The 24817-nt window shown below is 44.3% G+C and overlaps 1 protein-coding gene across 1 annotated transcript in view; it reads right to left on the bottom strand.

Moving 5' to 3' along the window:
- Positions 1 to 2425: 2425 nt before the first annotated feature.
- Positions 2426 to 24817, bottom strand: part of tsnare1 (T-SNARE Domain Containing 1) — a 48384-nt gene continuing 25992 nt past the window's right edge. The window contains exons 8-10 of the mRNA XM_038992735.1: positions 22543 to 22715; positions 11416 to 11488; positions 2426 to 2517 (exon numbers count right to left, since the gene is read on the bottom strand). Coding sequence (XP_038848663.1) covers positions 2426 to 2517; positions 11416 to 11488; positions 22543 to 22715 — 338 coding nt within the window. The remainder of the gene's footprint in view (positions 2518 to 11415; positions 11489 to 22542; positions 22716 to 24817) is intronic.

The raw sequence follows: 24817 nt of genomic DNA on the forward strand, positions 1-24817 counted from the left end.
ATCTCCTATTGATTTACTTTTTGTTATATTGCTTATTAAATTAAAATAATATTAATAATTATTGGCCTGCGGGCCGCCAGTTGGGGAACCCTGCTCTACTCTCTCCTCTTCTATCCTGTCATCTCTCCCTTCTGCTAAATCCTTCTCACTCCTGTCTCCTCATTCTGCCTCTATGACCCTACTCTCCTCGCTTTCCACATCCTATGACTCTCAATGTCTCCTTTCCTCCCTGCCAGCTCGGCCCTCCCCTTCTGCTCCGTGGCTGAATGACTCACTGCGAGCTTACAGAACAGGGCTGCGGGCATCTGAGCAAAAAAGGAGGAAAACTAAACTTCCGGAGGACCTATTATCCTTTCACTCCCTCCTCTATACCTTCTCTTCCTCTGTATCCACAGCTAAAGCCACTTTCAATCACTCTCAATTTCAAGCTTCTGCCTCTACCTCTAGGAAATGATTTTCAACCTTCTCCTCCTACCTTAATCTTCCCCCCCCCCCCCCCCCTCCTTCTCTGCGAACGACTTGGTCAACCATTTAGAAAAGAAGATTGACGACATCCGCTCCTCATTTACTCAGTCTATTTAGTCCACTTGTCCCACTCACACAGAACTACACTAAGCCTTGACCTCTTTCTCCAGATGAAATCCTGCCTGCTCAACCCCATTCCCTCCTCCATACCCTTCTCCCATTCCTGACCACTGGCCTCGTCACCTTTAACTCAGGAAACCAACACTATACCTCTGACGTCAAAAACTACAGTCCGGTATCCCTTATTTATTTTCTTTCCAAAACATTTCACCGTGCTGTCTCTGACCAACTCTCTTGCTAGCTCTCTCAGAACGATTTTCTTGACACTAACCATTTAGGCTTCAAGACGAGTCACTCACACTGCTCTCCTCTGTGTCATAGAGGCTCTCTGCACAGCCAAAGCTGACTCTCTCTCCTCTGTTCTCATCCTCCTACATCTATCCGCTGCCTTCGAGATGATGAACCATCATATCCTCCTCTCCACCCTCTCAGGGCTGGGAATTTCAGGCTTTGCACACTCTTGGATTGCATGCTACCTGGCAGGCCGCTTCTACCAAGTGATGTCGAGAGGATCTGTGTCTGCACAATGCGCTCTCACTACTGGTGTCCCCCAGGGCTCAGTTCTACTATATCCGTAGAGTACGACCCTACGTGACACAGGCAGTGGCGTAGGTCCTAATCCAGGCACTTGTCATCTCCCATCTGGACTATTGCAACTTGCTGTTGACTGGGTTCCCCGCTTGTGCCATCAAACCCCTGCAACTTATCCAGAACACAGCAGCCCACCTGGTGTTCAAGTTCTCCCATATACCCCCCACTAGCACTGACTTTGCTGATAGCTACTTTATTGAGGAAAAAAAATCTTATTATTGTATGACTGATATATGGGGTTGCCCTACCTAGCTATCTTTAGATGAATGAACTGTAAGTCGCTAAATGACGAGTGTGTGTGTGTGTGTGTGTTTGCAGACAGAGTATCAGGGTCATAAAACCTCACTGTGTGGGGTGTTGTGAAGCTATCTACTACTAGTAACAGAAAAGGTGACCTTTTTATTAACCCAATGACACTTTTGTCAATATATAATTTAGGATAGCCAGAGGGCTACACACTACAGGCCTATGCTACCAACACTGACTTCTAAGCTCTACTGTTATATAATCCAAGCAAGGGTGACAGGGAGGAAAAGTATGACATACAATTACTAGTCAATATACACAAGGAAAATGAAAATAATAATAACCTTGGGCATTTTGTGAATGTGCTACCAAATGGAAATGAGACTCACTCAAAAGAAATCAGAAAGAAATCATAACCAAGTAATACTTCATTGCAGTCTACCGTCTGATGCACATTACTAACGTATTTCCGTTCTTAGTCAATAAAGTTGTACAATGAAATTGAAACCTCATAATCATTATCTTGGTGGAAGAAACGGTTGTTTATGGAATTGGAGTTCAGTGTTGGTATATCTGTTTGATTTTCCTATTAGACTCCAGGCTACCGTTTCACTGTTCCAATCAGTCCAAATAATTTAGCTAACGGCAAAAGCTGATAAAATATGACATGAAAATGTGATCTCTATTGTTATTTCCACAGCATCGTAATGAACGCAATAACGTAGTAATGAAATAGCAAACCCTGTTATTTGAAATCATGTTTGTCCTACTGATCCTGTAAATAGATGTGTATCAGCATGACACCTGAAAATCTCCATTAAAATGTAATGTCAGTACCAGCAATACACAGACATGACAATATACAGGAACTGCATTTAGTTGACATAAACGCCTGACTGCACACACGCCTGTAAGTACACAGACGCACATTCAGACACACACAGACACACACATATGCACACACACACCCACATCACTGAACCTGGACAATGAAACGAGGACACTACTGCACCTGGTGATGGCTGGCCTTTGCTAGCTCCTGATTGGCTGACTCCACGTTGGATGTGGTGGTCTGAATGTGGTCCTCAATGCTATCTGAAGAGACATAAAAGCATGGTAAATATAATGATTATACTTCATAGCAACACAGATATATTTTATAGCAACACAGTACCCCCAGTTTAGGACCTTTTCTTACCAGGTTGAACACACTGGGTACTCTTTCATTCTATAGTGGTAATAGAAGAAACATACAAGTACTTCTACTACTTAGTAGGATTTTGTCACTATACTGTATGTAACAAATTGAACAATTTCCTTCATGTTTAAACGGCCATCTTTCACACACATACACAAGAAAAATGTATACAATTCCACATGAATTCGGGCCTCCCAAGCAGTCTAAGGCGCTGCATCGCATTGGTGTCACTACAGACCTGGGTCTGTAGACCTGTAGACCTGGGATCCCAGGCTGTGTCACAGCCGGCTGCGACCGGGAGACCCATAAAGCGGTGAAGCATCGTCCGGGTTAGGGGAGGGTTTGACTGGCCGGGATGTCCTTGTCCCATCGCACTCTAGTGACTCCTTGTGGCGGACTGGGTGCATGCACATTCAGTCGCCAGTGTTTCCTCCAACACATTGGTGTGGCTGGCTTCCGTGTTAAGCGAGCAGTGTGGCTTTTTTTATTTTTCCTTTATTTAACATGCAAGAACAAATTCTTATTTAGAATGACAGCCTAGGAACAGTGGGTTAACTGCCTTGTTCAGGGGCAGAAAGACAGATTGTTACCTTGTCAGCTCGGGGATTCGATCCAGCAACCTTTCAGTTACTGGCCCAACGCCACTAGGCTACCTGCCACCCCAGGGTCATGTTTCGGGTTGGCAGGATTGTGTTTCGGAGGATGCATGGCTCTTGACCTTCACCGGGTCTGTACGGGAGTTGCAGCGATGGGACAAGACTATCAATTGGATATCACAAAATTAGGGAGGAAAAAAACGAAACCAAAAAAAATCATGTGAATTCACAATGCAGCTGCGCTGATGTCCACATTGCACCTGTACTACTATTACTATACTTGGAGAGAGAGGGGTTCACGGGTTCACTTCACACTGTTCACAGCGTGGTTGCCAGTACACCAAATCAGCAGAGAAGTTGAGCCTCGCACTTCAACGCTCTTAGTTGTTACGGAAATTGACCCACTATGCGGTTTACTTTCTGCATCTACGGTTAGGGATATTTCTTAACGTTAAGGATCCCAATCTTGTTTAAACGCTCACACCCCTACACCTTAGCATACACTATTTGTGTTGTGGTGCTGTTATGTGAGCAATGTGGAAACATCAATATTCCTCGTCCTCTTTATCATGTACAGTCACACTTCTATTTAATTTCCTACAGAGGCTCAATGTGGGGTATCTTCTGCTCATTTCCTGTCTCTCCGTTCACTGGTCCTTGTGTCTTTGGCCTCTGTGTGTGTGTGTGCACGCTGTTTTCTGTGTGATTGTGTTTGTATGACACATCCAGACTTTGAATGGGTGAATTGGGTACACACCATTCCTCTGCACACACATTGGTAGCCTTGAGAGGTTTAATCTTACTCAGAATGTGCATCATTTGCTGTTGTTAACACATACAGTGGGAGAGAGAGAGGGAGAGAGAGAGAGAGAGAGAGAGAGAGAGAGAGAGAGAGAGAGAGAGAGAGAGAGAAAGGAAGGTGTAAGTGGAGGGAGAGAGAGAGAGAGAAAGAAAGCGTACTATTTGATAACCCCTCATAATATCTCATTGCTCATTGCTCATTGCTCCCTCACACTATGCTCCGATTGAGCTGCTCGTATGATGTCACGTTCAACTTCCTTGAACGCGCTCTCCATGGTCGTGAAGCTTCAAAATCTTAGAACAACACACAACTGTGTTTATAGATAGACCAACTTAGTTGTAGTTCTCTCCTTATTTGCATAATCACTTGCACAAGATCCTTAATAAACTGGAAAAGGATGCACACACATTCTCCGTCACACAACTGGAAATTGCGTCACGTTTGATCGATGATGTAGTATATTGAGTTTTCTTTGAGTGACACTTTTTATGATGCACAACATTCTAATTTAATTTCTATGTTTAATTACTTCCTCATTGGCTGTCACCATAGTGACGGCTTGAGAATAAACTGAGAACGGAGCTTTCAAAAGTCATACTCCGTCATACATTTCATTTTCTAAACATAACAGAAGTCAACCAATTATTAGTCTTTGAATAATCCAAATGACTTGTCTTATTCCAATGCACACCATAGTAACTATAGTTATTGTATCCAGTGAGAACTAATTCAAACCTAAATCCAATTCTTTTCCCAATTAAAAACAAATGTTTGGTTCACTGCCCATCAATTCAATGCAGTGCCGAACCTCAAGCATGCAGGACACAAATCTCTCTCTCTCTCTCTCTCTCTCTCTCTCTCTCTCTCTCTCTCTCTCTCTCTCTCTCTCTCTCTCTCTCTCTCTCTCTCTCTCTCTCTCTCTCTCTCTCTCTCTCTCTCTCTCTCTCTCTCTCTCTCTCTCTCTCTCTCTCTCTCTCTCTCTCTCTCTCTCTCTCTCTCTCTCTCTCTCTCTCTCTCTCTCTCTACTAATTCACATTTCCTCTCTCTATAGGGTGAATATCCTACATCTGTAATACATGGCTTGATAATTTGCACAAAGAATCATAACCCTGATAGTATGCTAATACAAGGAGACAATTGAGCCGCATTGGAGACAAGAAAACACACACAAACACACCTCCATAAGCCTTTACTTCCCTCACACTATGCTCCACTAATTATGTCTTTGATATGCAAGACATTTCTAGGGAGAAAAACATCTCATCAACAAGGAAAAGCATAAGTTGTCAAACATGGCTACAACTCATATTCTACAACACCACATTCTCTATGTTTTTGGGTATTATAAGGACATGTAAGTAAAGGTGACTGAATCAAGACATAATAACCTTCTATCTGAAAACCACTGTATTCCTCTGGTTCCGTACAAAAACAACAAGATTGACCACATGCTGTATGTACTATAACCACAATGAGACTAACGCAATACTTAGATAGTAAAATAGATGAGTGCACCACTTCACCTTTGAATGACCCAAGTTCACTTGTCTAGCCTTTCTATCTCTCTCTCTGTCTCTGTCTCTCTCTGTCTCTCTCTCTCTCTCTCTCTCTCTCTCTCTCTCTCTCTCTCTCTCTCTCTCTCTCTCTCTGTCTCTCTCTCTGTCTCTCTCTCTGTCTCTCTCTCTGTCTCTCTCTCTGTCTCTGTCTCTCTCTCTGTCTCTCTCTCTGTCTCTCTCTGTCTATCTCTCTCTGTCTGTCTCTCTCTCTGTCTGTCTCTCTCTCTGTCTCTCTCTCTGTCTGTCTCTCTCTCTGTCTCTCTCTCTGTCTCTCTCTCTGTCTCTCTCTCTGTCTCTCTCTGTCTCTCTCTCTGTCTATCTCTCTCTCTGTCTCTGTCTATCTCTCTCTCTGTCTCTCTCTCTCTCTGTGTCTCTGTCTCTCTCTCTGTCTCTCTCTCTGTCTCTCTCTCTGTCTCTCTCTCTGTCTCTCTCTCTGTCTCTCTCTCTGTCTCTTTTGTAGCTGTTGATTGCATCAGTTCTGGCACAGCGTGACCTGTGGCTTTGTCGAGTGTGTCACCACATGGAAGCAGAGGCTTTGTCACAGAGAAGCTACTTTCAACTCTACGCCCTCTAAAAAGCACTAATCCAAACTTCCTGGGTTTGTTGATTTCTCAATTTACCCCTCTACCGCTCCCCCGCTGCTCCTCTGGACACCTCCACATGCCTCAGCCCCCTTGCCCCCCTAAAACCCCATCAGCTTATTCAGACCCAGCTTTTATTATACACATAAAAATAAAAAGCTCACCATGTGCACCTCAGCTATAGAAAAGCAAAACATGCAATTTACCTGATTCTATTTCAAGGTTGGCTGGGAGAGAAAAACATTATGTCTGTGGTCCATAATGGATGTGGAAAAGACTACAGCAGTAGCGTAGTACAGCTCTCAGGTACTTGGACAGAGCACCTTGACTCTGTACACTGGTGAGCTGAACACCCTCTCACAGTTACCACCTCCACCATCTCTTAAAGCCATCATGTTCATCCTTACACACTTTAGCACTTTCCCACCACACCAACTTCCCTCTGTATCCACAGTCTCAATGTATCCACAGTCTCAATGTATCCACAGTCTCAATGTATCCACAGTCTCAATGTATCCACAGTCTCAATGTATCCCCAGTCACAATTTATCCACAGTCTTAATGTATCCACAGTCTCAATGTATCCACAATGTATCCACAGTCTAAATATATCCATGATGTATACCCTCATAGTCATACTAAAATATATCCTCCCTACGTCCTCACATGAAGGACGACTACAGAAATTGAAAATACATAAATCTAATGAGATTCTAATGGCATTTTACTAGTGTACCCAATTTCATCAACAATTGACATTTAACTTCTTAGAACTCGCCACTATTTATTTCCCCTTATTTTCCCTGTGCTCTGCATGTGAGAGAAATGAGGAGGGACACTGAAGTTGAAAGGAGAGATTTCCTCCTGCGTGTTCACCTCAAAAAAAACCTTTCTCTAAAGGCCAAACAACAAACAAGTCGTATTTCTGTCCTAACACACATAGTCAGCGCCATCCAGAACTTATCTAGGAAACAAAAGTGCCATTTGTTTAAATATTGCCTTCCATAAGGTTGAACATTATTCACTCTAAATGTTAAGTACCCTAATTATGGATAGAATCTGGGATAAATTGTGTATTGCTCTCCAGTTCCTCTTTGTTTCTCTCTCGTTGCCTGTTGCCTGCTCTCTTGTAGCATTGAGTCTGTGAGAGTTGGAAACTTGGCATGAGTCTAAAGTATAATTCAAATCAAATCAAATTGTATTTGTCACATGCGCTGAATACAACAAGTGGAGACTTTACCGTGAAATGCTTACTTACGAGCCCTTAACCAACAATGCAGTTAAAAAGTTAGAACATTTGAAAATAGATCAAAAGAAAAGGTCATTGTCCTCTAGATGGATTAAAACAGCCAGACTCAGGGCCACTCTCCTACACAATGGACCAATTAGAATAGAAGAAGAATCCTTTTCCTTCGTTTATGAGATCTCAACCTCGGACACACATGCACACACACAAAGGTACACACACATACCAGAGACACATGTACAGCAGAATTTGGTTTGGCACACACACTGATATGCACAAGTATGATCAGTCATGCTGCTTCGTTTATGCTTCCCTTGTTCCTCTTTCTCTCTCTTCCATCCAGTCTGCTGCAGTATCTGTACATATCCACTCTCCTGTCCTCCTTCCTCATGTTTTTCTCTTTCAGTGACTAGTGTTCCATATCATCCCCGCTGTCTCCAGTTCATCTCTCTGCAGGGTGATGGTGGTGTTGTTGTATCTCACTCTGCAAGTGTTGTTGTATCTCTCTGCAAGGTGATGGTGTTGTTGTTGTATCTCTCTGCAGGGTGATGGTGGTGGTGTTGTATCTCTCTGCAGGATGATGGTGGTGTTGTTGTATCTCTCTGCAGGGTGATGGTGGTGTTGTTGTATCTCTCTGCAGGTTGATGGTGGTGTTGTTCTATCTCTCTGCAGGGTGATGGTGGTGTTGTTGTATCTCTCTGCAGGGTGATGGTGGTGTTGTTGTATCTCTCTGCAGGTTGATGGTGGTGTTGTTGTATCTCTCTGCAGGTTGATGGTGGTGTTGTTGTATCTCTCTGCAGGTTGATGGTGGTGTTGTTGTATCTCTCTGCAGGTTGATGGTGGTGTTGTTGTATCTCTCTGTAGGGTGATGGTGGTGTTGTTGTATCTCTCTGCAGGGTGATGGTGGTGTTGTTGTATCTCTCTGCAGGGTGATGGTGGTGTTGTTGTATCTCTCTGCAGGGTGATGGTGGTGTTGTTGTATCTCTCTGCAGGTTGATGGTGGTGTTGTTGTATCTCTCTGCAGGTTGATGGTGGTGTTGTTGTATCTCTCTGCAGGGTGATGGTGGTGTTGTTGTATCTCTCTGCAGGTTGATGGTGGTGTTGTTGTATCTCTCTGCAGGGTGATGGTGGTGTTGTTGTATCTCTCTGCAGGATGATGGTGGTGTTGTTGTATCTCTCTGCAGGGTGATGGTGGTGGTGTTGTATCTCTCTGCAGGTTGATGGTGGTGTTGTTGTATCTCTCTGCAGGGTGATGGTGGTGTTGTTGTATCTCTCTGCAGGTTGATGGTGGTGTTGTTGTATCTCTCTGCAGGTTGATGGTGGTGTTGTTGTATCTCTCTGCAGGATGATGGTGGTGTTGTTGTATCTCTCTGCAGGGTGATGGTGGTGTTGTTGTATCTCTCTGCAGGGTGATGGTGGTGTTGTTGTATCTCTCTGTAGGGTGATGGTGGTGTTGTTGTATCTCTCTGCAGGGTGATGGTGGTGTTGTTGTATCTCTCTGCAGGGTGATGGTGGTGTTGTTGTATCTCTCTGCAGGATGATGGTGGTGTTGTTGTATCTCTCTGCAGGGTGATGGTGGTGTTCTTGTATCTCTCTGCAGGGTGATGGTGGTGTTGTTGTATCTCTCTGCAGGGTGATGGTGGTGTTGTTGTATCTCTCTGCAGGTTGATGGTGGTGTTGTTGTATCTCTCTGCAGGGTGATGGTGGTGTTGTTGTATCTCTCTGCAGGGTGATGGTGGTGTTGTTGTATCTCTCTGCAGGTTGATGGTGGTGTTGTTGTATCTCTCTGCAGGGTGATGGTGGTGTTGTTGTATCTCTCTGTAGGGTGATGGTGGTGTTGTTGTATCTCTCTGCAGGTTGATGGTGGTGTTGTTGTATCTCTCTGCAGGGTGATGGTGGTGTTGTTGTATCTCTCTGCAGGGTGATGGTGGTGTTGTTGTATCTCTCTGCAGGGTGATGGTGGGGTTGTTGTATCTCTCTGCAGGTTGATGGTGGTGTTGTTGTATCTCTCTGCAGGGTGATGGTGGTGTTGTTGTATCTCTCTGCAGGGTGATGGTGGTGTTGTTGTATCTCTCTGCAGGGTGATGGTGGTGGTGTTGTATCTCTCTGCAGGGTGATGGTGGTGTTGTTGTATCTCTCTGCAGGGTGATGGTGGTGTTGTTGTATCTCTCTGCAGGGTGATGGTGGTGTTGTTGTATCTCTCTGCAGGTTGATGGTGGTGTTGTTGTATCTCTCTGCAGGGTGATGGTGGTGTTGTTGTATCTCTCTGCAGAGTGATGGTGGTGTTGTTGTATCTCTCTGCAGGTTGATGGTGGTGTTGTTGTATCTCTCTGCAGGGTGATGGTGGTGTTGTTGTATCTCTCTGCAGGGTGATGGTGGTGTTGTTGTATCTCTCTGTAGGGTGATGGTGGTGTTGTTGTATCTCTCTGTAGGGTGATGGTGGTGTTGTTGTATCTCTCTGCAGGTTGATGGTGGTGTTGTTGTATCTCTCTGCAGGGTGATGGTGGTGTTGTTGTATCTCTCTGCAGGGTGATGGTGGTGTTGTTGTATCTCTCTGCAGGGTGATGGTGGTGGTGTTGTATCTCTCTGCAGGGTGATGGTGGTGTTGTTGTATCTCTCTGCAGGGTGATGGTGGTGTTGTTGTATCTCTCTGCAGGGTGATGGTGGTGTTGTTGTATCTCTCTGCAGGGTGATGGTGGTGTTGTTGTCTCTCTGTAGGGTGATGGTGGTTTGTTGTTGTATCTCTCTGCAGGGTGATGGTGGTGGTGTTGTATCTCTCTGCAGGGTGATGGTGGTGTTGTTGTATCTCTCTGCAGGGTGATGGTGGTGTTGTTGTATCTCTCTGCAGGGTGATGGTGGTGTTGTTGTATCTCTCTGCAGGGTGATGGTGGTGTTGTTGTATCTCTCTGCAGGTTGATGGTGGTGTTGTTGTATCTCTCTGCAGGGTGATGGTGGTGTTGTTGTATCTCTCTGCAGGTTGATGGTGGTGTTGTTGTATCTCTCTGTAGGATGATGGTGGTGTTGTTGTATCTCTCTGCAGGTTGATGGTGGTGTTGTTGTATCTCTCTGCAGGGTGATGGTGGTGTTGTTGTATCTCTCTGCAGGTTGATGGTGGTGTTGTTGTATCTCTCTGCAGGTTGATGGTGGTGTTGTTGTATCTCTCTGCAGGTTGATGGTGGTGTTGTTGTATCTCTCTGTAGGGTGATGGTGGTGTTGTTGTATCTCTCTGCAGGGTGATGGTGGTGTTGTTGTATCTCTCTGCAGGGTGATGGTGGTGTTGTTGTCTCTCTGTAGGGTGATGGTGGTGGTGTTGTATCTCCCTGCAGGGTGATGGTGGTGTTGTTGTATCTCTCTGCAGGGTGATGGTGGTGTTGTTGTATCTCTCTGCAGGGTGATGGTGGTGTTGTTGTATCTCTCTGCAGGGTGATGGTGGTGTTGTTGTATCTCCCTGCAGGGTGATGGTGGTGTTGTTGTATCTCTCTGTAGGGTGATGGTGGTTTGTTGTTGTATCTCTCTGCAGGGTGATGGTGGTGTTGTTGTATCTCTCTGCAGGGTGATGGTGGTGTTGTTGTATCTCTCTGTAGGGTGATGGTGGTGTTGTTGTATCTCTCTGTCTGTGCGTTGAACCACACTTTCCCTCTCTCTGCCAAGTCTAGATCAGCGCTGGGTTGCAGGACTTGTTTATCAATAACAGAAGACTGGGACATGCTGTCCTGTCCTCTAACCATTGTTGTTATTGTAACCCACCTGTCAAGCAACCATTTATCACGTGTTAAGGTTAAGGTTTGTTTGATTGATGGGAGTCCTGAGGTGATTAATAATGTCTGCTAACTCATGACGAAAGAGATGCTGTAAAGTTGGTCAAAATATCAAAGGGATTACAAAGACACAGAGATGAAAAGGCAGACAGACAGAGTAATATGCAGACAAGGATGACCGCACACAGGAGCTCAGGCAATCATAAAAACACACACGCGTACACACAAACACACACACACACACGTGATGTCTCACCTATGGCATCTCCCTGCTCGTGCACCATACTGGCCAGATCTCGCATGATTTGGCTGACATCCAACATGTCCCTCTGTAAAGGAAACAGACAACGAAGGGTAAAATAAATACATTCTACTCTCGAGGTCATTGGCTATCCGCATTACCGGGATTTCTTCTTCCATAGTCTCCATGGATTCCCCAAAATAGACAGGGATATGTAAGTCAAAACATTATTCTTATGGGCAGGTGGGACGGTAGCGCCAACATCCGGTAAAATTGCAGAGCGCGAAATTCAAACTTCAGTATTATAAATATTTAACTTTCATAAAATCACAAGTGTAATACATAAAAATAAAGCTTAACTTCGTGTTAATCCAGCCGCGGTGTCAGATTTCAAAAAGGCTTTACGGCGAAAGCAAACCATGCGATTATCTGAGGACAGCGCCCCGCATACAAACACATGAAAAACATATTTCAACCAGGCAGGTGCAACACGAAAGTCAGAAATAGCGATATAAAATACCTTACCTTTGATGATCTTCTTCTGTTGGCACTCCAAAAGGTCCCAGTTACATCACAAATGGTCCTTTTGTTCGAAAATGTCCTTTATATCCATAAAAACTCAGTTTAGCTGGCGCGCTTCAGTCAATAATCCACCCAGTTTCCCTCCATCAAAATGCATACAAAATGAATCCCAAACGTTACTAATAAACTTTTCCATACACTGTTTATAATCAAACCTTAGGTACCCTAATACACAAATAAACGATACAATTTAAGACGGAGAATCGTTATTGTCTTTACCGGAGAAAAATACCAAAGAACGCGCTCTCTTCCACGCGCTTGGAAACACTACAGCCAAAATGGGAGCAACCTAGAAAAACTAGAATTTCTGGCTAATTTTTCCAATAACCAGCCTGAAACTCTTTCTAAAGACTGTTGACATCTAGTGGAAGCCCTAGGAACTGCAATCTGGGAGGACTTGGCCTTAAAATTAAAGTGATAGCCATTGAAAATAGAGGTAGGCTGAAATTATTATTATTTTGGATGGTTTGTCCTCGGGGTTTCGCCTGCCATATCGGTTATGTCATACTCACAGACATCATTTTAACAGTTTTAGAAACGTTAGAGTGTTTTCTATCCAAATTTGCCAATTATATGCATATCGTAGCTTCTGGGCCTGAGTAACAGGCAGTTTACTTTGGGCATGCTTTTCATCCGGACGTCAAATACTGCCCCCTACCCAAGAGAGGTTAAACAATTAAAAAATATATATCGAAACTACTCTCTGAGAAGTTTTTGCTAGGACTGCTAGGACTGTCTGGGAGTGGACTGAGTGAGGGACCTTATTGGAGGGATATGTTCCCTGAAAACTAGCTGTTATTGGCAGAGTTTTGAAACACTCTTTTTATTTGTTTATTAACGCCTGGCAGGCCAAAACTCCACCAATGCAAAACGAGCTGAAATTTCAAGCTGTCTTGTCAAACAGCTCTTTCACTAAAAGGGTATTACCATCATTTTCACAATTTCACAGTATTACTCCAACCTCATAGTGTGGAAATATTTATAAAACACAGCTAAATCTAGTTTTTGACTGCACTGCCCCTTTAAAATCCACCACGCTAAGCCCATTAAAAACTAAATGTAAATTTGTGTTTCATATAAAACGATATAAACGTGTATGGACACAGTAATTGATAGAGTGTTGTTTATTTCTGTTTTCGTTTCAGTCAGTGTGCAGTCTGGCCACTGCAGAGAGAGAAAGAATTACCACACTGGGTGACCTGCACTTTTTTCCCTCCTCGCCAGTTTCCTGGCTTTGAATCTGTTCACTGTGTATCAGCTCAAAGCAATATGAAGGCTTATAAAACCTCTGTCTATCTCCCTATCACAGGTCCCCCTTTCCTCCATTATATCACCATGCAATCACAGCTGCGTTTGTATAGCCTCACCCACTGGGCCATCCATCACAGGTGTCTGATATTGCTGTGGAAACTGGCAGCAGCCATCCTGGCTCTTGGCAAACACCATCTGGTTGGATCCAAAATGGCCTCTGGCAAAACCTCATGACGCTAAAGACTTTCTTGCTGTTTTCATCTTTGGGCAACCCTCTCCATCACACAGGAATAGAATAACAACACATTTATTTTACCTGGCAAAGCGGTTGCTGGCAATCTGAACTCAGTTCATTACAATGACAGAACGCTTTAACAAAGTCATGAGTGAGAGTCTGAGTAGAAGAGAGAGAAAGTGAGTGGCGGGCTGTCTTCTGTTCAGATCCCTGCCAGCCTGGGGGCAGAGTGGGAGTGGAAAGGCTTCGGGCCAGATGTGTGCTCTTTTCCATTTTTCATAGGGTTATATTAAGCTCATGGCCACTCTTCCACCATTGGCCTCCCAGGCCCTGGTTCACTAGGTTTTAAACAGGAGGTTTTCAGTCTACCCACACACCCACACCCACCCCACCAACTATACATAATGTCCCACAGAGAGTGTTGACCCATGCTGGGATGGGGACAGGCTATGTTCCATATGCTCTGCTGCACTTCCTGTACACTTTGAATTAATTATCAACAGACAAAAGCACAATGACCTCAAAAGACAACCAGAGTCCTTTGAAAGACAAATGTTGGGAAAAGGTCTTAAGGTATTAAGAACTGGAATCCTACTCTTACCCAAGACTATTTGTAGTTGTCACACCCTGATCTGTCCCACCTGTCCTTGTGCTTGTCTCCACCCCCCTCCAGGTGTCACCCATCTTCCCCATTATCCCCTGGGTACTTACTGTGTTCTCTGTCTGTCTGTTGCCAGTTTGTTTTGTTTCATCAAACCTACCAGCATTTTCCCCTCTGTTCCTGGTTTCCCCAGTTGTGACCTTTTCTGCCCGCCCTGACCCTGCCTGCCGTCCTGTACCTTTGTCCCACTACTCTGGATTACCAACCTCTGCCTGACCTGACCCCGAGCCTGCCTGCCGTCCTGAACCTTTGCCCCACTGCGCTGGATTATCGACCCCTGCCTGTCTTGACCTGTTGTTTGCCTGCCCCTGTTGCTGTAATAAACATTGTTACTTCGACACAGTCTGCATTTGGGTCTTACCTGAAACCTGATAGTAGTCTTGTTAACAATTCAGCTCCTCTTTTATAAACCATGGTGGTGAAGAAATATCCCATGTCAGTTTGTCTATATTATGCAGTGGTGTAAAGTACTTAAGTAAAAATACTTGCAAGTTCTACTTAAGTAGTTTGGGGGTATATGTACTTTACTTTACTATTTATATTTGTGACTACTTTTACTTTTACTTCATTACATTCCTAATTATTTTTATTTTTTTACTCCATACTCAACACCCAAAAGTACTCAACATTTTGAATACTTAGCAGGACAGGAAAATTGTCCAATTCACACACTTATCAAGAGAACATCCCTGGTCATCCCTATTGCCTCTGATCTGGCGGACTCATTAAACATACATGCTTCGTTTGTAAATTATGTCTGAGTGTTTGAGTGTGCCCCTGGCTATCTGTAAATTAAAAAAAACAAGAATAGTGCCATCTGGTGTGCTTAATATAAGCAATTTGAAATTATTTATACTTTTACTTTTGATACTTAAATATACACTGCTCAAAAAAATAAAGGGAACACTTAAACAACACAATGTAACTCCAAGTCAATCACACTTCTGTGAAATCAAACTGTCCACTTAGGAAGCAACACTGATTGACAATAAATTTCACATGCTGTTGTGCAAATGGAATAGACAAAAGGTGGAAATTATAGGCAATTAGCAAGACACCCCCAAAAAAGGAGTGATTCTGCAGGTGGTGACCACAGACAACTTCTCAGTTCCTATGCTTCCTGGCTGATGTTTTGGTCACTTTTGAATGCTGGCGGTGCTCTCACTCTAGTGGTAGCATGAGACGGAGTCTACAACCCACACAAGTGGCTCAGGTAGTGCAGTTCATCCAGGATGGCACATCAATGCGAGCTGTGGCAAAAAAGTTTGCTGTGTCTGTCAGCGTAGTGTCCAGAGCATGGAGGCGCTACCAGGAGACAGGCCAGTACATCAGGAGACGTGGAGGAGGCCGTAGGAGGGCAACAACCCAGCAGCAGGACCGCTACCTCCGCCTTTGAGCAGGAGGAGCACTGCAAAATGACCTCCAGCAGGCCACAAATGTGCATGTCTCTGCTCAAACGGTCAGAAACAGACTCCATGAGGGTGGTATGAGGGCCCGACGTCCACAGGTGGGGGTTGTGCTTACAGCCCAGCACCGTGCATGACGTTTGGCATTTGCCAGAGAACACCAAGATTGGCAAATTTGCCACTGGCGCCCTGTGCTCTTCACAGATGAAAGCAGGTTCACACTGAGCACATGAGCACATGTGACAGACGTGACAGAGTCTGGAGACGCCGTGGAGAACGTTCTGCTGCCTGCAACATCCTCCAGCATGACCGGTTTGGCGGTGGGTCAGTCATGGTGTGGGGTGGCATTTCTTTGTGGGGCCGCACAGCCCTCCATGTGCTCGCCAGAGGTAGCCTGACTGCCATTAGGTACCGAGATGAGATCCTCAGACCCCTTGTGAGACCATATGCTGACACATGCACATTTGTGGCCTGCTGGAGGTCATTTTGCAGGGCTCTGGCAGTGCACCTCCTTGCTCAAAGGCGGAGGTAGCGGTCCTGCTGCTGGGTTGTTGCCCTCCTACGGCCTCCTCCACGTCTCCTGATGTACTGGCCTGTCTCCTGGTAGCGCCTCCATGCTCTGGACACTACGCTGACAGACACAGCAAACCTTTTTGCCACAGCTCGCATTGATGTGCCATCCTGGATGAACTGCACTACCTGAGCCACTTGTGTGGGTTGTAGACTCCGTCTCATGCTACCACTAGAGTGAGAGCACCGCCAGCATTCAAAAGTGACCAAAACATCAGCCAGGAAGCATAGGAACTGAGAAGTGGTCTGTGGTCACCACCTGCAGAATCACTCCTTTTTTGGGGGTGTCTTGCTAATTGCCTATAATTTCCACCTTTTGTCTATTCCATTTGCACAACAGCATGTGACATTTATTGTCAATCAGTGTTGCTTCCTAAGTGGACAGTTTGATTTCATAGAAGTGTGATTGACTTGGAGTTACATTGTGTTGTTTAAGTGTTCCCTTTATTTTTTTGAGCAGTGTATTTAAAACCAAATTATTTTTGACATTTACTGAAGTAGTATTTTCCTGGGTGACTTTTTTACTTGAGTATTGTTTTATATTAAGGTATCTTTACTTTTAGTCAAATATGACAACTGGGTCCTTTTTCCACCACTGACAGTATGTCTAAGTCACGGGAGTCAGTTGTTTGACTCTTCATGTCAATACCACATCTGTTATGGTGTTTCTGTGATGCAATAGACAGTCAACAAACAGAGCTCTTGTAAGAGGCAGAGGGGCCTGTATTTGTTTCATGTGAAATAAATGTCAGACAGAGATGCAGACATCAGTTCCATCTGACACAGAGGCCACCGTAACAACACCAGACACACAATTAAACTGCATGCTGAGATAAAGGAGACAAAAACAAGCAGCTGATTGACAGGTCTGCCGGTCACCACCGCTGTTCCATTCCTCATGTTCCTGAAGTCTAACAAGAGTCTGGGTCGGGATGACACCGCCAGAAATTAGATCTGACGATTGGCTGATATGAGCATTGCCATGAGAGATTGCAGGTTGAGTTGATTCCAAAGGCTTCAGTCATGGTGATTGGCTGATAGAGGTGAAGACAAGACCAGTCGATTGGCTGATAGTGCTTTAGTGCAGACTAAATAAGGAGGAAGTGGAAGAATAGGACTGTATTCTCCTCTGTAGAAAGCTGATGTATCCTGTTGGATCCATCCCAGTCATGGCTCATATATAATATGTTACCAAATGTTAAACCTTGAGGATCAAGATCACAATGGAAAGGAAATAGTTTGCCCATTATGTTTTTAATGTTTCCATAGGACACTAGGAGTCTTTTTTGAGCTGGTTTGAGAGGGCAGTCCAGGTCGTGATGAGATGAGGGACATATGAAGCCATTGAGAAGACAACAGTCCCAAACAATGACTCCGTTTTCAAACAGGACCAGCAAAACTCTAGAAGGACATGAATATGCTGGAATTGAAGTTCCTGTGAGAGTTAGAGTTGACCGGGTGTAGAGATCACCTCTGGTGTCTGCGGAGTGGAAGGAACTCAACTGTGGGTTAGTGAAGCAAATAATACCCTCCTCCTCCAGGTAAATGATAGCAGCACCAGAAATAGGACCTCATTGGGTATGCAGCTCAGCCACGGCCAACGAATGCAGCCGCACGGCTCAAAGCACTGATGGGTGGCTGGCATGGGCACCGCCTCCTGCGGAGGAGTCTGGGAGATTCAGGGCTCGCTCCGTCACCCTCCAACAGGTGAGCCACCCACCTGTCCTTTGTGTACCAGCCGAGGAACGAGAGCATACCTGTCAACCAGACTGGAACAGAGGGGAGGAGAGAGAGAGAGAGAGAGAGAGAGAGAGAGAGAGAGAGAGAGAGAGAGAGAGAGAGAGAGAGAGAGAGAGAGAGAGAGAGAGAGAGAGAGAGAGAGAGAGAGAGAGAGAGAGAGAGAGAGAGAGAGAGAGAGAGAGAGAGAGAGAGAGAGAGAGAGAGAGAGAGAGAGAGAGAGAGAGAGAGAGAGAGAGAGTGCGCTCATCCTGGAACCTTGAGATGATGTTGTATTCACCCTGCACAGTCACATTACTCATCATCTGCTGCCAACACTGGTCATTTTCTCCTCCCTTCTTCCCGCTGCACGGTCACTCATTTTCTCATTTTGAAAGGCGGCTACTTCTCTTTCTTTGAAAGCTCAGCGCCAGTCCATTTTCTGCTATGACTTTCAATCAGGCAGTCAATGTGAATAAAACGCACAAAAGATGATTGATGGATCACGGCCTTTCTCCCTGTCATTATCAATAGTTGAAAAGGAATCTCCGTAGACTAGATACAAAGGCAGTTTACTGTAGCTGTTTTCACCATTACATGAAAGTACCTTGAAATCACCAACCCCTTATCACAAGGCATTACAACACTGACGATCATGTAAATCCATTCTACAACCATCTAGAAAGCTGGGAGGGTGAAAGTGTGAAACCAACAGACCTCTCTCTCTCTTTCTCTCTCTCCCCACCCTCCCTTTGTCCCTCTTTCCTCTTTCCTTCCTTCCCCCACTCCTCTTTCTCTCCCTCTCTTTCTGATAAATGGTCCCGTGTGGCTCAGTTGGTAGAGCATGGCGCTTGCAACGCCAGGGTTGTGGGTTCATTCCCCACGGGGGGACCAGGATGAATATGTATGAACTTTCCAATTTGTAAGTCGCTCTGGATAAGAGCGTCTGCTAAATGACTTAAATGTAAATGTAATAAATGTGTTAAGCACTGATAGGAGATTCTCTCCAGATCTCCCACCCCAGCCCAAAGGCATCGGGCAACAGGACACAGTGTCACTGCCACAGCAGAAAAACGGTTAAGCAGATTTACGTGCACGCTTACTGGTGAAAAGAAGAGGGAAAAACTATGACATTTTCTTTCAAAGGGCTGGAGCGTGTGATGTCTCTTTTTTGCCCTTGCTGAATAAACGGTTTAGAATGTAAAATCAAATGTTGCCTTTCCTGCAGCGGTCCAAAGACCTAAAACCCCAGAACACACACTAAAGAGATGCACATCACATGAACCGAAGGGCAGCCAGAGGATGTATTGTGTTTGTGAGTCTCCATGATGAGGAGGATACAGTATGTCATTGTGATTTCTTCACACTTTTCCTGTTTATGTAATTCCTCCACAATACGGTCAGTTTTAGGGACATGTGCGTTTCATATGCATAGCCTTTTATGGTGAGATTACCCGTCCAAAATTGTAATCAGTAATGTAATTTATGGATTATCCAAACTCAGTAATGTAATCTGATTATTTTCTGTTACATTAGAAGAAGACAAAAATATCCATCAGACACATTTGGTGTGTCATCATAGTGCTGTCTGACTACTTGTGGTCTGATTCGCTCATGTGGAACAAACTTTGACTTGTGCCTTTTTTCAATGCTGAATTGAATGTCATTGAGAAAACAGAAAGATGTCATCCTTTCTGAATTTAAAAGTAATCCAATATGTAATCATCTAGTATTTCAAAACTGTCTGTAATCTGATTACAATATGTTTGCTGGTAACGTGACTGATTACAATTTTTTGTAATCAGATTACATGTAACAGATCGCATAGATTCACTGTCCTGTGGATGCATTGGTAGGAGAGACACGCTTTGCCGTTTTTTTACCTCTTCACAGGGCCAGGTGTTGTATTCAGATTCCCCTTGAAAGCTGTCCTCTGCTTTGCCCTGAGCTGTTTTATGAATTCATTTTGATGAAATGATCTTCGGTGCCGACGATCACGGTGTGTGTGAGGGGCAGCTGGGAGCTGACAGTATAGATGGTACAGAGGCAGAATAATCCTCCGCCACCTAAGCCTGATACTACCTTATAGTCTATCTTCTGTCTCTCTCTCTTTGAGCATTTATAATAATATCATGGTAGTCAAGGACGATAGGCCTGAATTGAATTACCCATCCCAGAGGAATGTTATACATAGAATGACTATTACAGTGTTGAAGCCTCTCAGACCACAGTAATCTGACTGCACCTGTAAAGGACGTCACACTGCTTGCTTAGTGGGCACCACTTCTTCCTGATTCACACCGAGGCTCGAACACAGGACCTCTGCCTTGCTATCACACGTCACCGCCCTCCTAGAGAGTCTTACCAGTTTGCGCCACGCAAAAAGCTAGCTATTCACTGGCGCAAGTGGGGACACTTCAGGCTGAGGAGTACATTTCACACATCCCCATGTGCTACACATGGGTACATCCAATATGTTTATTATTTTTCTATGGTGTCAAACTCCTCCTGACTGATTCCAGTGTTGGTGTGTAATATGAACAGCAGAGTATCCTTAGTGTAGGTAGCGGACCGTCAGTAGGAGAGAACCACTGTAACCTCCCATGTTCCCCATCGGTCCCTGTTTGAAAACTGCTGCACTCTTTATCTTCCATTCACAGCGAGAACGCCTTGCCTGAGTGCACGCGCACACACACACACACACACACACACACACACACACACACACACACACACACACACACACACACACACACACACACACACACACACACACACACACACACACACACACACACACACACACACACACACACACACACACACACACACACACACAGAGGGATGGCAAACTACCCCAGGCAACAGATCAACGCGTTCTTTTCTCAGAGGGAAGTGCTGATACCGTTTTCCTTGGATAACAGCAGATAGAAACTGATCTTAAGGTCCTCAGGGAGATGGATGGAGAGAGAGGAGAGTAGAGAATGAAAGAGGAGAGAATGAAAGAGGAGAGAGAGAGGAGGGGGGCTTTGGAGAGATGGGGGGTGGGGGTTATAGACAGGGAAAAGCACATTGTCAGATATTATTAGGCTCACCGAGGTACACCATCAGGCCCCTCAGCACCTGCCAGGGAAGTCACTACTGACATGTATCTGTGTGGGTATGACTAAAGCAGAGGCCAGACAACCCTGTCTGAACTACCAATCAAATGACTCCATCCATCTCAGTGCCTTTCTGAACAACCAATCATCATGACTACCTCCATCTCCGACCGCTCCACACAAATTAAGCTGTAAGTGGTGTCTGAGGCTCATTCAGAAGTTTGGTGCTTTTGTACCACTCAATGAGGACAGATTGATGCTGCTACTTTTCCAGTCTTGTTTGACAAAAGCTCATGCGATGTGGCTAGATGAGGTGATTCTGAACATTGATGTTAAAACTTCTGAAAGGTCTGACTCTGACTACAGATACCGTACATACAACTCCCCCCAAAATATTGTTATTAGTCTTCAAGTCTTTTCACACATTGCAGTGGATTGTAAACTCCCTTCAAAGCTGGAATGGGCTGTATCATGGTGTCATTTCTAAAGCATGCAGTGTGAGATTCTGCTCTCCTTTCTTGAATGATGTCCATATGTTATCACAGCACTTCATCAAGCTGATTAAAGCAATTACAGGGTTTCTTTTTCTTCTCCAAAGAGTACACCAAATACGCCGAGGGACCCATAGGATAAACCTAACATCAGGAGATGCTGATGATGACAACAAATATCTGAAACCTCTTTGAAATCAGACCCATTTAAAATCACCCACAGCGGAGTGATCCTGTCGTTTAGAGTTCACATCTATCTGGTTTCACATCTGTCTCAGACACCGGCGGAAGAGAGGGAAACAGCTGTTTGGGTGGAGTCAGACCTGTACTGCATCCCAAATGCTACCCTATTCCCTATATAGTGTGCTACTTTTGACCAGAGTCCTATGGGTTTGTTGTGCATTAAATATGGAATAGGGTGCCATTTGGGACGTCACCCTGGAGTTACCTGATGTGATGCTTTGTATTTCAAAATGAGCCGTGAAAGTCTGGTGAACATTGTGATTCCATCCACACTTAGGTAAGAGAACAAACAAGCCTATAAAGGCGCCTAGGTAATTGGGTAGCGTTTAATATGCAGAAGAGATGGTGAAAACGGCTTCAGTACTGAGACATAATACTAATAGGTTGCCCAGATGGGAGGTGGAGTCTGGGATTGGCTGAGTGTCTATTTACTAAAGTAGAGTGTTTTTATTGACCTCTCTGAAGACAATAGCGTCGGGGCAATGCACTCTCTGGCCACTTTGTAAACGACAAGCTTTATCAGAATGTTTGTTTGTTTTTTAGTTAGTTATTTCTGAGTGTTTCTCTCTCTTTCCATGCAATCTACGGATACTCTGGGCACTTTGGCTGGAAAGTGTTGCAATTTTCAAAACAACTCAACTAAAGACACGGCTACCAGCTCAAAGCTGATGCTGGATAGATGGATTACTGCCCTTACTACTGGCAAATAGATTACATCAACTCTCACCTTGAACACTGCATACTTTAGATAGCAAACCATTCATTTGAAAGCAACAGTGCCATTGGAAAGTAGAAGGTTTTTGCCCGTTTCTCCTCAGGAATGCTGAGACGTTAAGGCAGGGTGTTGTAAACTAAGGTAGAGCACATGGATGTCTGAGCTCAATACCTCAATCTGCAGCAGGGCCTCTTCTCTCTGGCGAAGGGCCTCCACGTCTTCCTCACTGATCTCTGAGAGGAACGCTTTCTCCTGTCCATCCCCCTCGGAGCTCCCTGCTGCACCGCCAAACAGGGGACCCTCCTCCTCACACAGCTCTGCAAACGGAGTCTGGGGACTCTGTGCTCACACACACACGCACACGCGCACGCGCACACACACACACGTAAACAAGAGAACATTACAATTAGATTTGTTTTGAGAATACCAATGTATATTGCTTCTGTCCTGCACCTCTTTCTCCCTGACTCCACTATAGGTCTAGGCAGTCAGTGTGATTCACAGCACAGGGCTAACCTCACAGTACCTGAGCCAACCGGAGAGCAACTGGGGGGAAAACATCCTGTACTCCCGGAATACAATTTCACCTCAACACAACTAGAATGTTTCACACTTTAAATATATCACACTAGACAGCTGCCACCCCCTCTTCACACTGTTTACCCAAGTTCAATCAAAAAGGACTAGGAACCCTTTCTTCTCTGTGCAGACAGTTTACTGAGCTCGCTCTCCTTTCAGCACACTCAATGGAAACGTGGGAGTCGGTCACTGAAAGAGGCCCACATTGATCTGCTAATTTTGACCCCTAATTGCATATTTATGACATTGATAAAACCCTGAGGTGGCTTTTGTTTTTCCTGCCCACAGTGTATCCAATCATCCTGTCGTTCCTCTCTTACTGTGGGTAGCTTCTTCAGTACGGAGGAGGGAGGGGCTAGACACAGGGGCCTGTGTCTTTGGTCTGCCCACTCAATGTGAACCACACAGCCTATCTGCTCTGCCTTCTGTGCTGTTCTTGCTTTTTGTTGTCAGTGAATATGCACTATCTGCTACAGTAGTGTTACTGACATCCGAGGTATAGGTCTCTTGGCCGGGCTATACTAAATTACAGACCGACTGCTTTTCCCTAAAACTGCAGAAATGTAGTGATTTGTGAAGAAATCTTCCTTATTCACATTTATGAAAAAAGGAATAACTTTCACGGTCATTGAAGTTTCTTTCTTCACTGAAGATAATCACTGTTACGTAACCTGTCCTTATATCTGGAGTCTGAGACGTTTTCCTCTTGAGCCAGCATAATGAAAAGACCTTGATGAAATTGATTCAGCAGAAAATAAGCCTTAATACATAAGCCTCTGGTGTCCTGATGCTGTAGGGTTCAGGGGTGTGTAAGGAGAACCTTGATACCTGAGTTTGTGTATTCTCCAGCGGGTCATTTGAGCTCAGTATGATTTCAAACGAGAACTCTTTCAGGGAAAGTTAGGGATAATGTGAAATATGTTTCAATAACATCAACATAAGTTACAGCTATTTGCATTGACTTTCAGGAGGCGCTCTACTTGACATGATCGTACTGATATTATTCCAGGACATTACAGTGAAACCATGAGGAAGTATAAAAGGTTAAATGAAGATCAGGCAATGAAAGCCTAGCTACCAGCATGAACAGCTAAATGAGACATTACTGTAAAAAATATCTGGTTGTTTTTACGGTAACTTACTGGCAGAGAGTTACATGTAAGTTACTGTAGAAGAGTATGTACTTTACAGTAATGTACTGTTAAACATTAATCTGAATTTACAGTAATATGCTGTACTTTTTTTTACAGTAACTTACAGGTAACTGGATGCCAGCAAGTTACATTGTACAGTGACACAGTGTCACATACAACACAGTAACACTACACAGTGCATCATAAAGGATGTCTGAGTTTCTCATTAACTTTATTGAGTGCTTTTGATAAGGATCAGTGCAGTTTTCAGTGTTGTTATTGCCGGTGTGATGTATGAATAAAATCAATCATAATTTAATTGTATTGTGAAGAGGTTAAAAAAAAATCAGCTCAGTCCCTCTTAGAACTCATAGAAATGTGACACCTTCAAAATGATTCACTGTTCATTCATCTCTGACTTACAACAAATTACTTTGGTGTATTGTTGTTTTAGTTGTCTCCTCTCCTGTCCCCAAAGGTGTTCTGAGAAGGCTATATATCTCATGTAATCATTTGTACTAGATGTCTCCACGGGAGACAAAATACTCCTTAGATTTGGGGAAAGAACGACGGGTTACACAGAAGAGAGAGAGAGAGAGAGAGAGGTCTCCAGACACAATGCTTTCTGGTGTATCAAAATGATACCTGTTATCTGACTTCAAGACAGTTTTTATATGGTATAGCCCATGACTATATGTATAAATCATAATATAGACATACTAATTGTCATGATT

This window comes from Salvelinus namaycush, chromosome 5, assembly GCF_016432855.1.
Source record: "Salvelinus namaycush isolate Seneca chromosome 5, SaNama_1.0, whole genome shotgun sequence".
Lineage (NCBI taxonomy): Eukaryota > Metazoa > Chordata > Actinopteri > Salmoniformes > Salmonidae > Salvelinus > Salvelinus namaycush.